At 54.3% G+C, this 17,731-nt stretch overlaps 7 protein-coding genes across 7 annotated transcripts; 5 read left to right on the forward strand and 2 right to left on the reverse strand.

Moving 5' to 3' along the window:
- Positions 1-209: 209 nt before the first annotated feature.
- Positions 210-630, forward strand: N7532_005615 (uncharacterized protein; the record flags this gene model as incomplete). Its single annotated transcript, XM_056618109.1, has 2 exons — positions 210-470; positions 529-630. The coding sequence occupies 2 exons, from the start codon at positions 210-212 to the stop codon at positions 628-630; spliced, it is 363 nt and encodes a 120-aa protein (XP_056474268.1).
- A 512-nt stretch (positions 631-1,142) lies between these two features.
- N7532_005616 (alpha-mannosyltransferase) lies at positions 1,143-2,633 on the reverse strand (the record flags this gene model as incomplete). The annotated part of the gene is made up of 1 exon (XM_056618110.1): positions 1,143-2,633. The coding sequence occupies one exon, from the start codon at positions 2,631-2,633 to the stop codon at positions 1,143-1,145; it is 1,491 nt and encodes a 496-aa protein (XP_056474269.1).
- A 338-nt stretch (positions 2,634-2,971) lies between these two features.
- On the forward strand, positions 2,972-3,232 carry N7532_005617 (uncharacterized protein; the record flags this gene model as incomplete). The annotated part of the gene is made up of 1 exon (XM_056618111.1): positions 2,972-3,232. One exon carries the CDS (start codon positions 2,972-2,974, stop codon positions 3,230-3,232), a length of 261 nt encoding a protein of 86 aa, XP_056474270.1.
- A 463-nt stretch (positions 3,233-3,695) lies between these two features.
- N7532_005618 (Zn(II)2Cys6 transcription factor) lies at positions 3,696-6,143 on the forward strand (the record flags this gene model as incomplete). The annotated part of the gene is made up of 1 exon (XM_056618112.1): positions 3,696-6,143. The coding sequence occupies one exon, from the start codon at positions 3,696-3,698 to the stop codon at positions 6,141-6,143; it is 2,448 nt and encodes an 815-aa protein (XP_056474271.1).
- Positions 6,144-10,361: 4,218 nt separating this feature from the next.
- On the forward strand, positions 10,362-11,660 carry N7532_005619 (uncharacterized protein; the record flags this gene model as incomplete). Its single annotated transcript, XM_056618113.1, has 1 exon — positions 10,362-11,660. One exon carries the CDS (start codon positions 10,362-10,364, stop codon positions 11,658-11,660), a length of 1,299 nt encoding a protein of 432 aa, XP_056474272.1.
- Positions 11,661-13,865: 2,205 nt separating this feature from the next.
- On the forward strand, positions 13,866-16,107 carry N7532_005620 (potassium channel family protein; the record flags this gene model as incomplete). Its single annotated transcript, XM_056618114.1, has 3 exons — positions 13,866-14,155; positions 14,211-14,349; positions 14,404-16,107. 3 exons carry the CDS (start codon positions 13,866-13,868, stop codon positions 16,105-16,107), a joined length of 2,133 nt encoding a protein of 710 aa, XP_056474273.1.
- A 434-nt stretch (positions 16,108-16,541) lies between these two features.
- Positions 16,542-17,703, reverse strand: N7532_005621 (CRAL/TRIO domain protein; the record flags this gene model as incomplete). Its single annotated transcript, XM_056618115.1, has 2 exons — positions 16,542-16,852; positions 16,908-17,703. The coding sequence occupies 2 exons, from the start codon at positions 17,701-17,703 to the stop codon at positions 16,542-16,544; spliced, it is 1,107 nt and encodes a 368-aa protein (XP_056474274.1).
- Positions 17,704-17,731: the final 28 nt, after the last annotated feature.

A 17,731-nucleotide genomic window follows, 5' to 3' on the forward strand; every position in this document is an offset into this window, starting at 1 on the left:
AATACTCTGTGGCTTTCCAAACAAGTCCAACTGGGACCCACAAGTATGACCTCAGTGATCCCAGCATGACATCACCCGTGTCCAGAGCAAGGTATAAGACCAAGCAACCATGAACACCATCTCCGCTATTCATCAAGCATCTCTTCAATTATCTTGAATACTTTCTCTAATTCAACGTCTACCACCTATCCTCTCTACACCACATCAAAATGTCTGCCGGACAATCCAGTGTTGGCCACGCCCCCTTCTACGAGGCTGGTGACCAGCGCAACCCTCCCCAGTCGGAGATCCGCGAGCACGAGCGCTACAAGGAAGGCCAGACACACAGCCACAAGAACCTGGACTCCAAGGACCAGCGTTCCATTGCCAACAAGCTAAGCGCTCAGGAGAGCAAGCCCAACCCTTCGCACCACCACAACAACGAGTTCAACCCCGAGGCCGAGCTCAGCAAGCAGGACCCAACCAAGCCTGTATGTGATCCATGAAAAGAAACCTGAGATGTTTGAAAAAGTACTAACGGTATTCTAGGCTAAGATGCACGGTCACGAGCCGTCCAAGGGCGCGAAGATCGACGCCGACCTCCAGGCCGAGGACGAGCAGCGCCTGCGTGAGAAGGGCATTAAGAAATAAATGACTTCGTCACGATGTTATGAATGATCATTATATCTTGGGGTATGGGATTTACTTGTGTTGAAGCGAGATGTGGGGATATCACTTATGTACGATATGACGAATATTTCAATTCTCGCCTTGATGGTTGAGAGATATTAAATGAAGCATATAAAGAAGCATTGAGTTGTGTGTCCAATCGTGGATTGAATTTGAAGTATCATAAATCGTTCCATGTATTAAGGGTATGTGCAAAAGATCTAGACCGTAGTTCGGGTGATGCCGCTAGTGTACAGCGAGACAATGCTCGGTATGGTACAAGTTGGTATGCATGATGTTAGGAGAGGTGCCATAGTCGACTGGATGCGACCGGACAGCAAAGGCGTGAATCATGTTTGACATGTTTCAGCACGGGTCGAGATAGCTATCCAACCAAAATGATAGACTATCATATGCCCTGCAATGAACCTTGCTGGTAATGTTAATCTGGCTTTGCGAAAGCTCCAGACCTTGAACCGTGGTCTCGACTCAAATCAACTGTCTTGAGTGAACTTGGGGTCATCGTTGTGTGTTTCGGCAAATACATTGTGCCAGTATTCTTCGACTCGGCGACAGAGACCTGCCTTGTGCTCCCAGGATTTGAAGGAACCTTCCAGGTTGCAGGTCACCCATTTAATTTCTTCCCAGTAGGCTCTCTCCACGTCGTACCCGAAGCGTTTCAGGGTATCCGAGGGAGCAGTCCATGCTCGTCCATCGGATCCATCTTGCTTCAACGTGGGCGTTGTCTCCCATCCCTGACCAAAGAGGTTGTCGCCAGGGTTGAACTTGGGGTAGTTCGCATGGACAAAGAAGATCCGAGGAGGCAAAGCAACAGCCGGGTCTTTGGTTCGCCATTTGCCCTGGGAAGTGAGGGCAAAGTCTTCGCGAGGGTCGGACTGGGCCATGGCAGAGCCTGACAGGCCATCATCTTTCGAATGTCCGATAGCTTGCACCCTCTCGCTAACTGCATAGAACGAGGCGCCGACGGCCGTGGCAGCCTGGAGGAATGTCTCCTTGTCCCCTTCTCCGGGGCCGCCCTGAGTCAAGAGTCGGAAGTAATGCGACGGGCCGTAGTAGTTATAGTAGGCGGCAAGCAAGAGCGGGAGGAGGTGTGTTTTTTTCGATACCAGGAAGATGCCCGTCTCGGAAGACTGACGCGCCGTCATGGGTGGCACCTCTTGCCGCGAAACTCGGTAGTATAAGGGAGATGCGGAAGAGCCCCAGAAATCGGGCCAGGTCACCAAACCATTGGACGTGAAAGGCTCCGAGTCAAGAAGCTCTTCGGGTTTGCCCAGTGGAAAGCAGTCTGCATCCATCCACATGATTTCCTCGAAAGATGAGAACAGCACGGCGAAAATTTTGAGCTGATAATGCTCAATCACACTCTTTCCCACCACGTCACCCAATACCAGGCATCGCGCATCGAGCATAGGGAGCACCTCATTACAGACCCGTTTCTCGTATTCACCGGCATCCTTCATGTACACCTCCACTGGCAATGTCGACCCGGCCCGACGAAGCATGCGGAGCGACGAGACGAAGACCGGCAGGTACTTGGCACCGGCCGTCGACACCAACCCGCGCTTCCCGGGGGTATGGACGGGCTTGAGGTTTTTACCGGCATTCTTTACATCCTCTAGGAAACTCGCATGGGCATCCTCCATGGCCTTCACACCTTCCTCGCTCATGCCTGTTACATCGGGCCGGGGCTGGTCTTTCGTGGGGTCGAAATGGGCGGCGCTGGCATCGGCCAGTTTATCCGGCGAGGGACAATTGGGATTGTGACGTTCGATTATGGGCTGCAGAGCTTTCCAGAAATCTTTCTGGCGCTCTGCCAAGGGTACCTCGAAGGCTGTGCTCGGGACAACGGAGACGGTGGATGAGGCGGTGATTGGACTCCAATACAGATAGACCGTGCACACGAGGATCAGAGCGAGCATGGAGAGGACCAGAGACCTCGCCCGACCCGGACGAAACATTCCCATGGTGCTGGACTGCGAATCGAATCGGGCTCCAAAGGAGGTGGTGGTTGGCGGCTTTCGCGCGACGCCGTCTAGGTACAAGGGGGGTTCGAGCGAGCCGACAGGCGCACGGGCGTGCCGATCGACAAGGACCCGAGAGTTCAGGCAATCGAATTGGCGAGTGGTTGCCTCGGTCGCGGTGCGGGCATTTGGGGGGGGAGGGGTTTTGGTTTGCGGTGCCTCAGCAATGGCGTGGAGTGGGGAGGAGTGGATGCCTCCAATGTGTTGTTTGGTGGTTTGCGGAAGAGACGAGACGATCAGGAGAAACTTCCTCTAACGGGCCGCGATGCTTGGCACCAGCCATGTGTCGCGCTGCTCACAGCCAGCGCTCCAGCAGCCCCGCGACTGCAAGTCCCAAGTCCCTGGACGATCAGGGATCAGGATTTGGGACTATTGACAAGTCAAACGGAGATCATCAACGAGGATCGTTCTGCGTGCACGAGTTAACCGCGGCGGCTCGGGATGAAACAGGCTGCGGTCTAGTGGCTTCTGCCGGGCTTCTAGTGCCCCTCGAACCGGTAAACCCTCCGAATTGCCGGTCCCTCAAGGATGAGAATCCCTGAAATCGCCGGGGCTGATGTGGCAGCCATGCTGATGCTCAAACAGGTCGATCGGGGTGGGGACCAAGGCGTTTCTCACGCAAGCGAGACCCGTCGTCAGTTCTCTCAAGTTCGACTAGAGCGCGGATCATCCTCCACCGGGAAGATCCCATATCCACCCCCCAACACCTCCGTCTTCTCGCCTCCCACTTTAAATCTGCCCGTCCCCCCATCCGCTCCTCCCTTCGCTCTGCCACCCCTGACCACGCGACCATTTCCGCCCGCGATGGCCTCAGATTGAATCTCTCCAGCCCCTCCGATCTCGCATGATCTTTGTTCTTTCAGGGCCCACTCGGAACGTCACCCCGGTGCTCAGATCCTCCCCCGGACACGACTCTGTCGGACGTTCCTGGAGGGCATGACCGACGACTGCCCCCGGCCCTCCCTTGATCATTGACGGTAGTCACTCGTACACTAGTCGACCATAATGGCCGAGAATGCAGGCCGGCCGGCCCGAGAACCGACCAAAGCAAAATCTCGCAAGACCGATCCGAACGCTCCGATTCGGAAACGCCGCAAGAGAACAGTGGTGAGCGGAGCGCCCGACGACTGCTTTACCTGCTCCAAACGAGGAGCCCGATGCGACCGACGGCGTCCATACTGCTCCCAGTGCCTCGAACTCGGCCGCGAATGTTCCGGATACAAAACGACGCTGACATGGGGAGTGGGTGTGGCAAGTCGAGGGAAGCTGCGCGGTCAGAAGCTGCCAGTGATGGACTCGGCGGAGGAAGCAGGAGGCAGTGCTGCGAAGGACCAACAGCCATTGCCGTCTAGCAGCCAGAGTCAGCCCTCGTCGCAATCAATACCTACCACCATCCCAGGCCCAGTGCCGACTCCGATGCCCCCAACCGGGACCGCAGCGCCAGTAATAGATGTCGGGGGATTACAAACGGTCGAAGCAGAGGACCGACGAGCATCGGATATGTCGAATATGTCGGATATGTCGAGAACTATGGCGTGGACGATGGACATGCCGGACCCGCACACATGGTCAAGCGTATCTGCGGCGCCACCTCAAATATCGGGACTCCCGTTGCCCAGCCGGCCAGTGACTTCAAATCGCCTGAGCCCAAGCATATCAGAAGCATCAATGCACTATGCACCGACACTAAGCCCCGAGGCCTCATTCTCTACACCAGTGTGGCCCGTCGCAAGGAACTGGACCGCCAATAATAATGTGACGCCGCCGCTACAAGATGCCGACGAGGAGTTGGAAAGAACAGAGCGCAAGCAGTTTATGCTGTGGAATGCCGGCCATTCACCTTCATACTCTCAATTGCTTTTGGCTCGGTCGATAGGCCGCACGCCTCGACTCCGGTATCTAATTAGTTACTTTACCGAAGTCATTGCTCCTATGATTGTCGCCTTTGACACGCCGACAAACCCGTTTAAGACTCACATTCTCCGCCTGGCTCTAGAGAGTGAGGCTCTCCAGGAGGCAATTGCGACATTGTCAACAAGCAATCTGCGCCAGCGCCGCGAGAAGAACCACCACTCCACCGAGAGAACCTTGCCCGCTCGCATGTCAGGATTAGCGCATCGAGCTCTCACGGATGAGGCGTTCCAGGATACATATGGTATTTCAATGACCGAGGGCTACATGCGCGAGGAAAACTACCATCGAGGAATGGCTGTGAAAGCATTGAATGCCGACTTGGCCGACCCCCGTCGCAGGTTATCGGATTCGGTGTTGGGAACACTGCTCATTCTGTGCTTGTTCCATGGCTGTGACACCGGCGTGGCCGAGTTCCGTGCTCAATTTGCGGGCGTCACAAGACTGCTCGCCATCCGCATGCGACATTCGCGGGTTATGACGGATGATCTCAAATGGTTCATTCGGATGTTCTCATGGTTCGACACTCTGACCGCCACCACCAATGACCGCGATGTCCAACTGCGCGGAAAGTGCTTAGAGATCAGCTCGACGACAGATGGAGAATGGGGATTGGAGAACCTGGCAGGTTGTGATGGTCGACTATTCAAATTGATTTCTCAGCTGGGCCGTCTTAATCTTCTCAGCCAGGATCAAGAGCCCAATCTTTCCAAGCCAGCTGATGTCAGTGTACCGACCGCGTCTCTGCCTCCCAATATGCTGTTCCCGGGCTGGGACACAGTCACTCCCACTACGGTTCCGGGATCCATAGCAGGCCCTGACTTTGGATTTGCCATGCCAACGCCCCCGCAGAGCAGTGATCAGTCCCGTAAACCCTCATCGCCAGCCTTCTGGACGGAATGGTTCTCATTACGGCAACGCCTCGAGTCCTGGCGATTCGACCCGCCGGCAGAGGCCTCCTTCCCCACGCCTCCTCCCTCCGCTTCCGACAACTTTCCTCCTAGTTCATCTTCCAACTTCACCCCTACCTTTACACCTGCTCCTGCACCGAAATCCGGGTCATATTATGTGGCCCATGAAAACCTCCAGGATGTCTACCAGATCTCCGAATGCTTCCGCCATGCCGCATTGCTCTATTGTGAGCGGCTAGCAGAGCCGAGTCTCCCATCCCGACACCCACGCATTCAGCATCTTGTTCATCTCGCCATGCACTGTCTGTGTGCTGTACAATCGGATGTATATCTGCTGTGGCCACTGTTCATCGTAGGCTCCGAGTGCGTTCAAGCCAACCACCGGGAAGCCATTCGTCACCGTTGCAAGGACATATCCAAAGACTCTGGGTTTGTGAACAATCTCTCTTGTCTGGAACTGCTGGAACGGATCTGGGCGGACCATTCTGACGAGTCCTCATTCCCTATCTACCCCTCTGAACTGGGCCCTCCGCCACCGCTGGATGGCAGTGAAGCGACCAGCACTCATGCTTTCCGCTGGTCCCGTGTCATGCAGGCTAAAAGGGGCGACGGAGAGTACATGGTTGCATAATCCTTTTGGATTTCTGGATCTATATCCGCATTTGGAATTGCACATATAATCTCTGGCACATTTGCCAGCGGCGGCTAGCATTTTATTTCTTTCGCATTCTTTTGGTCGTTTGGGTGGACTCGGGCGGTGTTTTCCTATTTCTGAGCAAGTGGGAGCCTTGCACTTTGAATTTGATACCATTGTGCCGTGATATTTTCTTTGATATCCCTCGCCGGCACCGATCGGCATTTGCTGGGTACATATCAAGCGAGGGAAGAGTTTCTGTACATTTTGATACCTCGGGCCAATCGTTGACTCTTACCTGAACGAGATGATCTCCTCCCGGCTCCCTAAGACTATACTATACCCAAGACAATAGACAGGCAGCGCAATCCGCTCAATCTACCAGTCCTATTCCACTTATTCTAGCCTTCACAAAATGTAATACCCAAGAGCATGTTCCAGCTCTCGTGGAGCATGTCAACCCCGGGATATGATCCCGGACGATTTATCTGTGGCTTTGGTACTGACTCTTCCGTCCAACCTATCCGTTCCCCGTCTATTGCGCAAGTTAAGCCACGCCACTTAATCTCTGAGCTCCAACAGCCATCTACCCCTGACCCAACACGGGAAGTATATTCACCGCCCCCCTCCCCCCCCTATATTTCTCTTCCGCAAAGGAATGCACTATCATCTCTCAGCGTAAGCAAAGAAACTAGGGCTCAGGGCAAGGGCATCCCTTGACCCCATAGTGATCCATGCGCCCACATTACGCACAACATACCTCGCCTCGGCGCAAAAAGCAAAAGTGCTGCAGAGCTTGAGGTATCGGTATCGATACACAGAAAATTCTGACCAGTCCAGTTCCTGAGATATCTGCCCTCTCCCGCGGCAGACGAAGAGGGCTGGGCCAATCATGCGCGGAGCAGCGCGTGTGCATGGGATGTCTGTTTTGATCTGGCCTCAGATCCAGCAAGGGATGCGGGAGTCGTGATTCATCATATTCAGGTTCCGGGCGGAGCCACAGCTCATTGGGTGCGGAGTTCGAGACATTGAAATCGCCGCGGTTTGATGTTTGGTGAATTTCATTTCCGACAATTGTTATTACTGCACCTGTGTGTTATTATGATCTGGAATCATTGATACAGTATTCTATGTTGGACCCAGTCTTTTGGTTAAGGGCCCCTGAAAAAACTGTTGTTTCTTTTCCTTGATGGCTGACTAGTGCCGTCCGAGCAAAGCCATCATCTCCGCGATCAGCCCCTATCAATTAGTGTGAGTTATTACCCTAGTGTAGGGTCGTCGCTAGAGCTGAACACAAAGTAAAAAGTGTTACCTAGGTAGCCTCTAGGTCAGCCGGCCTGGCTAGAGTAAGCTGACTGTTCGTTGTGAGTGCTAACGTTTGTGGTGGAAGGTACAGTAAGAATCTGACCGCGTCGCCTGTGCGCGGCAAGGTTATGTTCCTACTTTAGTACTTTGTTCCTACTGATGGATGTATTGATGTACGGCACAGCGACACCACCCCGTTGGCCCCACACCCCCTTTGCTGCGGGCCGCGCCCACGGTACGCCCTGCGAGTGGCCTGCACCGCGGCCGGCTGGGTCGCTGCTGGGTCTGCGCCCTAAACCCCGTTCCAGAAGCGAAGGCGAACACTGACGTCGAGGTTCTTGATCGGTACCCCGGCTATGGAGTCGGTTCAGCTGGTGGCAAACCGATCTTCAGGAGCTGTCAGCTGATCGAGAGCTTTAGATGACTACAGTACGTAGTAGAAGTGGTGGCGGCTGGGAAGACCTGTTTGCTGTAGGGATATGCATTTTTGATTTTCGATTTTCGTCCAAGGGGTTAGGTTATCAACGCCATGTGCGACCCTGGAGGATCGGCGCTGCCTTTGGGTGGCGCAGGATTGCGCTCCGTTTGGCTGCCTAGACTGGGAACTGGGGAACGCTGGAACTAAGGGGCTGATATGTAATTTCTCAATTTCGAGCTGGGGCCCGTTGACTCATCTGGTGAATCACTGGAATCAAGGATGAGCCCTGAATTTTTCTGTAAGGATGTGGCTGGGGACGTTGACGGCCATCCCTGCGGTTGGTGCGTGAGCGTAACAGAGGTCGGTTGGACGTTGGGATGTTGGATGGTTGCTCCGTCCGTCACAGCAGTAGAATGGAGATGACTCTTTGTAAGTAAATAATAAATTGCTGGAATATCACATGGCCGAGTTCAGCGTTATCGTGAGTCAATCTCCATCGAGCCAATTTAGGGCTCGCGGTCGCACTATGGCTTCCCCACATGAACAATGGGATTCATGTTGGCAACAAAGCTGCGAACGAATCGAATAAACGGTCTGGTCAAGTTTCGTGTTGAGACAAGTCGCTGCCTGTAATTCCAACGCCGCTGCGCCTCTTTAGAATTAGAAACTCTGGACACAGCCGCGCCATTCATCAGCTGGCCCTCCCCAACGACATGCGATATACCCTGGGGATGCCTCGCTAATGGGCCAGCCCTCGTCCACACAGAAGGTAGGGGCTTTTCCTTGCCTTCGACTGGTGCAGTTGGAGGGTGTCAATGCAAGTTGCGGTCTGCGAGCCCTTTCTCAACCAACCCCATTTCCGCCCAAACTGGTGGTTGCTGCCCAGCGACCACCACAGCGGTAAAGCCCATGCATGGTCTGTGAAGTGCCCAACAGGTCGGAGGGCGTCCGCTGTGTGTGTAAATAAGAGAGATACCGTCAGTTAGTGCTCCTGGCCCTGGTCTTCGATGGGTCGGTATCGCCGTCTTGCCATGGCAACTGGATTTCCGGTGGGTTTGGGTGGGTTTGTAGTTTGAAGCTGGGTCTGTGGAGATGGAACCGCTGGACGAGACGGGATCAGCCGTGCGAAAGTCCGGCAGTGCGATCGCACAGCCGCGGACCAACCATGGATCGCTCGTGGATTTATCATACAGAAGCTCTCTTGCGGTTCGATTCGGTTGTTCGTAGGGCCATATCGCAATGGTCAAAACGGGACCCTTAAACCCATTGCGGCATCGACGGGCTGCACCTGGGCGATTTCGAGGGTTCATGCAGAACAAGTGGATGTACCTCTGTCGAGGCAAAGCATGGCACTGTGACAGTTCTGGAAGCCTTGCACATGGCGGCCGGCCAACGGAGGCCTGACACGCCGCAACGACGATGCCAGGAGCTGAGCGGAGATTAATCTATAACTTTTGGGCTATTCGGCTGGGCCAGTGGCGAGAAAGGGCCATCCCACCATCTTTCGACTCACCATGATCCGATGGGCGATGACTCGGTTTCCATGACTCGTTTTTCTCGTTTGCGCGTCATCTGGCTCTGCGCACTCGCATTCGCCCAACGAGGGACACAACGCAGTTGTCCGGTGCCCGAGGAGGGGAAGGAGGGGGCCGTCAGCAGTGGTTGCATCGTCAAAGGTCTCCATCCGGGCTAGTTTGAGGGGTAGTCGCGGCGCAGGGCTGCGTCTGGATTGGAATTGTGGACGCGGTGGCAACTGGAAGCCGGATCTATATGGGAGCGTCCGACATGAATCAAAATGATGCTCATGCTCGATTCTGCTTAATTTATATACTCATAGGTTCATATCATAGGATAGCATTGCATGTACGAGGCCCTGCGAGGCCTGCGCACGATCTACTGTACCGTACCGTACTGTATACTGTATAATACGCCCCACAAACGCCACGGCCCACTGCCAACTCGCACGGCCTCTCCACTCCCTAAAAGTACCACACCTCGCCCTTGGGTTGAAAATTTCCCATCTCCACTCGCTTCGGCTCAAAAACATCGGAGACCTCTCTCGCTCCTCATCTCTCGGGACTCTTTGCTCGGAGTCTGTTGGGTCCATCATCGCCAGGATCCCAAGTCCACAAACCCCCCGGGTCCGCCTCGTTCATCGTTCAAATGCACTCTCAGCACATCCAGCTTCAACCCTCCTCTCTCCGATCGGAAACCGTACCACGGTGACGGTCCTATACTCGATCCTATTGTTTTTGGGAATCTCATTCTCGGCGTCGATTTGCTCATTGTGATATCCTGTATAATATACTCGGGTGCCTTTTTTTTCTCTTTCCTCCTTTCCTCGCTTTTGTTGTTTGTTTCGGTTTATTTGGGAAACCCTTGCAGAGCACTTGAAGTTCCAAGAGTCTGCGAATAATCTCGCCGACCCTGCCATACGCGCCAACAGCACACCACCACACGGTTGACCGGTCTCTGCCCATGCTCATTCGATAATGTATCATTACTCCAGTCCACCACCCGGGTGGTCTGCCTACGACTACACTCAGTCGCCGCCGACCTCGCCGTACTACGCCCAATACGCCTCGCAATATGCCAACACCTATGCCTCGCCGCGAGGCACCACGCGACGATCCCACACTCGCAAGGCCAGCTACACGGCCACCAAGGAGCCGGGCTGGTATTCGGCCTACCCGCAAAGCTACTACGAAGCGACGCCCGACTACGGCATTCCGTCGCGCAAGCACGATCATGTAAGTGCTTCCTTTGCGGGTTCGCCCAAACACCGTCGCACCTATACGACCGGTCATCCTGCGGGGGATGGCTGCGGCTACGGATTCGGATTCGGATTCGACTCGCAATCGCAGCAACGGCCCAACATCTATGTCGATGTGGCCGACGATGCATTCGATGTTCACCTTCCGCGCAACGCCTTTCGCGAAGCCCGATCTCGCCCCGGCCGTCCCCCGGCCTCGACCGCCAGACCAGCCAACACCTCGGCGCGGGCCTATCCCAGTCAACCTGGTGGGCCCAGCCCAGGCCAGCACCGTCGCACCGCCTCGGCCTCGCACCGCAAAGCAAACCCTGTCGCTGATTCTCACTTTTACTTCAATCAGGCTCCCAACTACGAGGACATCGAATCAGCTCGTCGCTCCCGCACACGTCGTCAATCGACCTCGACGCGCACCCCCAACAAGCCCAAGCCGCCACCCGCGTCCAAGCCGCCACCCACCGCCACTGAAGAAGATGCCGAGCGCGCAGGCATCCCGCCCGGATATAGCATCAAGAACTGGGACCCAACCGAGGCTCCCATCATCCTGCTGGGCAGTGTCTTCGACGCCAACTCCCTCGGCAAGTGGATCTACGACTGGACGGTGTTCCATCATGGCGCATCGACCCCTATGGCGGACGTGGCAGGGGATCTGTGGCTGCTGCTGATCAAGTTGGCGGGCAAGGTGAAGCGGGCGGACGAGTGTCTTCCGCGCATCAAGCACATCGAGGCGCAGGAAGTGGTCGAGGACTTTCTCGAGAGTGGCGACCGTCTCTGGAACCGATTCAAGAAGCTGCTCAAGGCCTGTGAGCTGTACATGTGGAAGGCGGCTAAGCGGGAAAGTGGTGGCAAAGGCGGGCCCGTCTCGATGGGGCGCAATGCCGGCTGTGAATTTGTCGAGTCCATCTTTGGACGCGATCGCGAGCTGGAGAATACGGAGAAGCTGATGAATAGTATTCGGCTGTGGAATATGCGGTTCGACGCCAACTGCGAGGATATCTTGCGCCGTCCCTCCGCCAAATAGACCCAACTAAACAACAACACATTCGATGAAGACAACACAATACCCCGAGAGATATACGAGGATATCCAAGGAGCGACCCCGAGAGATATCAGATATCCATTATTTCCTTTGTTTCTTCCCTTTGTTCACTTTCCTTTGTCTGCGATTTTCGTTCTCTTTACAGGAGCATTTGACATTCTTGTTAAATCGCATTTGCAGCGCGTTGGGTTTGGCTTCGGCTGTCCTTTACTCGTTCCTCCTCTACTCGGCAGCTTTGTCCCACGTTGGGACGACCCCCAAAAGAATTCATGGTTTCGGCGCCTTTGTTGTTTTGCCTTTTTTTTTTGTTGCCTTTTGCGTTCCGTTGCGTTCTCCTTCCTGGGGCGGCGTCTTCTCCTTCCTGATTCCCGGCATGCTCGCCATCGCCTTGTTGTTCGGCCGTCGAACATGTGTTTTCCGTTGCTGTCGTCGATGTTTGTGTCATTCTGCTTTGATGATACCATCCTGCGATTCCTATTTGGTTCCTGATTTTGTGTTTGCGTCTGCGTCTGCGTTTTCCAGCGATCGGCCTTGGCCGTCGTGCTCTATGCCTATGCTCTATTGTTCATTCACTCCGGGGATGTTGGGTCCGAGGAGGAACCGGTTGTACATAGAACCACGACCTAACATCCAATAGACCTAAAACACTCGTTATCACACTTTCAGTATTTCCGGTCTACCTACTAGACCTGTTCACCATCTCATATCACATTATTTCCACGTAGTCCCACCGAGGTCAAAAAGAGAATAGACTTGCATCCCCCCGCCTTTCCCGAAGCGGCAGGGATGTGATGAGCTCCCGGCGGCAAGCGCTGCAACGCCGTGCGGCGCGGCCTGCAGGAGGGATGGGCGCGCTGACTTGTTCTAGAATATGCTTTGGGGCGAGAAGCAGGTACCTTTCGTGCCAATGACGACGTCGGGGCGGGCCTCATGCAGGCGCTGCGGGTGATGACGCTCGCCACTGGTTCGCGCAACCCTGGTGGCGGTTGGGAGGGTGGCGATCCTATCGGTGTTGGGTGGTGGACTGCAGGTGGATTGGAGGGTGCGGGGTGAGGCGTGGAGGGGTTGGACAGCTGTTGCGACTCCGGTTGGAGGATGAGCTGTGCCCTGCTTAAAGCCTGCGAGATGATCGTTGGGGTTGTGCCACATGGACTTCCCTGCACCTAGACTACATACGATGTATGTAGGGTATGTACATACAAGCTGGAGTGGTCAGGTGTCGGGTGAGGGCGATGCTCATTCGCAGTGCCGTCACCAATCATATTAAATCCTGACTGATCAATCCTGACTGGTTTGTTCGTACATGCGTTGCCTGCGACGTTGAGCATGCTGGACTGGTCGCATCCAAGGCTCCAGGGCTGATCGCCTGGTAGCACCTTGACCGCGCAGGTATGTGCCACGATCAGCTGCTGTACGTCACGAACGATGCACCCTCGATACCAGAACTTGCCCACGGTAGGATACAATATACGAAATGCAGTGTCATGATGATGTATTATATCTCGCCCAAGACCTTTCCATCTCATACTACAGTATTGTAGATGCTAGACTAGTAGACTAGACACAAGGAATATTGCACTATACAAGATATGAAGAGGACGGTGAAGCTGAATGCAACCAGGCCAACCCTAACCGGCTAGCATCGTCCTTCCCCGGATCTTCTCTACTCTTCTTGGCTTTTTCCGCTGTATACTCCCTCTCAATCACTTCATCCATATCCCTTCCTTCGCCATGTTGACATTTCTCCCGTTTCGCCCATTTCGCACCTCGCGAACCACGGACGGCGGGTCACGGGATTGCCGATCGACGCTTGACGCGCGACGTTGACATCACCGGCCTGGCCATGGGACTCACCTCCGCTCGCAGGTCCTCAGCACCTCCACCATCGAGTTCGAGCAAGCAACGCAGGCTACCCCCAAGAGCAGAAGGAGGAGGAAAAGCCACCGCATGCACCATCGACGCGGCGCATCCAGCCCGGCTAATATTGCGATCTACCGGCTAACCGGGGAGGCGGATGGGGAGAGCTGGGGTTAAGCAAAATTTCCCGCCGAGATTCACGAAAAGTTCAATCTTTCCCCTTCAATATTATCTCTTTTTGGACTGCTGTCTGCATGAGCGATTCCAGCATCCCAAGTTTCCTTTGTCCGCCGCCTCCTTCCGACCCTCACTTCGACAGACGAGTGAAGTATGAAGAATGGATCTCCGACACGCCAGACCCCCATGGACGATGCCCCCGCACGCTCGTCGTTATGGGACCGCTTGGCCAGCCAGTTCCATATGAGGCCTCCCGAAGACGATGAGCCGCAGTCGTGGTGGATTGCCTCGACGGCCATCCCGCTGGTGGCGGCTGCGGCAGGCCCGTTGGCCAACGTCATGTCGATTGTTGCGCTGGTTATGCCCTGGCGAAATCAAATCCTTTCGAGGAAGGACGGACCTGCTGGGAACTGGATTCAGGTGGGCTATGATGATCCGCTTTGGTGAGTGCTGTACATGGTAGTGAAATGTTGAAACTCTGGCTGACTGTTTTGCCAGGGTTACTGCGGTGAATGCTATTTCATTGGTTTGTGGCATCGTTGGCAATATCTTCTTGCTTCTGAACTTCACGCAGGCCGTGCGGTACATTATTGCTTTACCGGTGACCATTATTCTATGGTTTTTGGCCACGGGCATGGTACGTGACAACCCCATTTTGATTTGGTTGATTGTATACTGACCAGGTTGCTAGTTGAGCGGGCTGACTGCGGCCTTGTCCATATACAGTCCACCGATAGGTCCGACAGACATCTATTCCCAGGCCTACTGGAGTGCTGTCATAGCCGCCATTCTTTACTTTATTCTGAGTCTCATCTTGATGATCAATATGCTGGGCTATTTCTTGGGACGATATCCCCAGCATTTCTCCCTCACCGATGAGCAGCGTACGCTTATCTTGCAAATGACCGCATTTGTGGTCTGGCTACTCATCGGTGCTGCGATCTTTCAACGGGTACTTGGAATCTCTTTCGCAGACGGGCTGTACTTCTGCGACGTCACCGTTCTCACACTAGGATTTGGTGATGTCACGGCCGAGACCTCTGTTGGAAGAGGTCTCATCTGGCCGTACGCAGTGCTCGGCATCATACAACTGGGTCTGGTGGTTGGAAGCATCCATCAGTTCGCCCGGGAGGTCCACTACGATAATGTGGTTCGCAAGCATATCGAGCAGAAGCGACAATCCACTTTCGAGCGATCAATTCCATTCAACGAGGTCCATCGAGAGGACCAGGCCCAAGCAAAGGAACTGCCTCCAGCGGCACTGACCCGCGAGCAGACCAATATCTCTTTTCACCGGAAGCATCACCATCAACCAATCCGCAACACGATTCAAGCGTTGGCGGGCGGAGGCCATCGACCTAGACTCTTGGTGATGAGAGAGGAGAAAGACAGATTCGATGCTATGCGAGCGATTCAGTATGATACGATGCGCTTTCGACGTTGGAATGACTTGTTCATTAGTATCATTGCATTCGGTATCGTATGGACATGCGGAGCCGTTGTTTTCTGGAAGTTGGAGGAGATGACTTATTTTGAGAGTCTGTATTTCTGTTTCTGCTCTCTCATCACCATCGGCTATGGCGACTTCACCCCCCAGTCGAACGCAGGTCGACCTTTCTTCGTGATGTGGTCGCTTATCGCCATCCCGACCATGACGATGCTCATTTCTCAAATGAGCGATACCATTGTCGCCGCTATTAAGAAGTCTACCGAGAAGCTCAGTGACTACACTGTCATGCCTCGCTCCGGGGCATACAAGTCTTTCCTTGGCCACTTCCCCTTCATCATGAGATTCTTCCAAAACCGCGAAGAAAAGAAACGGATCAAGCGCGGTTTTCAAGTAGGGACTGGTGCAGATGTAACCGGCGAACCCGACGAAGGACCATCGACAGCACAAACCGACAAGGATGTAGAACAATCCGGACCAGCATGCAGCCCACCACCCACCGACCACCCCCACCGAACACTCGAAGAGCTCGCCCGAGACCGAAATCCCTCGCCTTACGAGCTCGCCCAACAACTAGCCTTCGCAATCCGGCGCACAAGCCATGACGTGCGGGAGGGTAAACGCAAGCGATACTCGTACGAGGAGTGGGTCGAGTACACCGGTCTCATCCAATTCACAAGTCCGCAATCTCGACCGACTTCATCAGGGGCGGCCCAGGGACAAGACCGGAGTACCTCCGTGGATGAGGATGAATTCGGCGTGTTGAATTGGGACTGGATTGGTGATAATAGTCCCATGTTGGCGCAGCAGACTGAGCCGGAGTGGATTCTTGATCGGCTGTGTGAGAGTTTGGTGAGGTATGTCTCGACGCAGGAACAGGCGAGGGCGGACGCGCAGGAGGAGGCTACTTTGACGAAGGAGAGGGATCTTGGGATCGAGGATTCGTGACTTGAAGTGTGATAATCTTGTTTATTTGCCTTTAAAATTGGAAGTGCATTTGGAAGCGTTGTATATACCCTCTCTTTTTGTAAATTATCTTTGAATTCCGATGTACATAGCCGATGCCTACGGGATTGATTCAAAGAATTAAAGAAAATGGCAAAACGGAGAGTACAAGCGAATTTTATTCCACAAGTATCTTCTCAGATGTATTCGAAAGCCTATCAGTAGTGTATCTGCAAGTACCAGAACATTGTCTATGATCAAAGCACAACGACCGCATTGGCGCGCCAATATGCAACGAGAACAAGATGAGCAATATAATCAGATGCAGAAAGGGTATGTACGTAGCCAAAATTCCAGAGTAGCGTGGGTTAACACGATGGGTATTATATGATGAAGAAGCGAGCCTTTCAATCAAGGCCGCAGGCCCAACTGATCATTTAGTTCTCCTTGGCCTGGGAGACGGAGAGGATGTCCTCGCCCTTCAAGAAGTTCTCGAATTCACCGATTTGCTTGCCGCCTTGGATCCAGCGTGCGCGATAAGTCTCGCGCCGCTGTTCAGCCAGTTGGTTCAGGGCAGGCCAGTAGGTGGAGTGGTCATATTTGAATTCAACTTCACCGCCAACAGACTTCATCAGATGGGTGGGAGGAACGTGCTTGCGCAGATCCTCATTGAACTTGAGCTTCTCCCGAGTCAACGGGTCAATGAAAGGAGTGATGACCTTGAAGAAACCCCAGATCAGGAATGGAACTAGAGGAACGAGTAAGCACAGTGGTAAATGAACATGATGGGTAAATTCATTTACCATTGATCACGAGGGCACGGCCCAGTCGCTCGGGGTAGTGGTTCTGCAGAATGCTAAGAGTCTCCCTCGCCTGGCCGATGGAGGCATTCTGTCCGGACTTGGTCTCGTTGAAATTGACCAGCAAGGCAAGCGTCTCCTGGTCGGGGCCCATGAGATCGATGACACGCTCCAGCATGAAGACAAGGTGCTGGATTTGACGCTCGCTCTTCTCCGTGTTCTGATTGGAGGGCAGGAGGTAAAGACACGGCCGGCCATGAATGTCATAACCCAAAATCACCTGCTTGCCAGTCTCGTTCTCAACCGAGATATAGTCGGCGGTCAATTTCTCCATGCCGTACTCGCGGCGCCAGGTAAGGGTGGCCTTGAGTCGAGTCTCGGCTTCGGCAACGTTCCACTTAGTGGCACGCAGGTATCGAAGCAGGCATTCGCGAGTCAACCACATCCGCTCATCGTCGGTGACTGGGGCTGTCGAGGCGTCCTTTGCAGCCGTGTTCGGAATGGCCTCCAATGACGAGACAGTCTTCAGGAGAGCGTCATACTTGGACTGCTGGTCCACGGAGAGCTTTGCAGGCGGCTGGGGCTTGCTGGATTCGAGCGGCTTCGGGAATGGCTTCTGGATCAGACCATCGGCGGCGGAGGTCGGAAGCTGAAGATCGACGGCGGGCTTCTGGTCGACATTGGGAGACGCGGTCGGCTCGGTTTCCGCGGAGGTCGAAACAACCTCTGTGTTCGTTAGACTTCCATTGTTGGCTGGTGAGACGGCAGCGGCCACCTCGGCGGAGTCATTGGCAGTCATAGTGATCGAGCAATGGTTTGCAATGTGT

This window comes from Penicillium argentinense, assembly GCF_028826775.1.
Source record: "Penicillium argentinense strain IBT 30761 chromosome Unknown utg000005l_segment0_segment0, whole genome shotgun sequence".
Taxonomy (NCBI): domain Eukaryota; kingdom Fungi; phylum Ascomycota; class Eurotiomycetes; order Eurotiales; family Aspergillaceae; genus Penicillium; species Penicillium argentinense.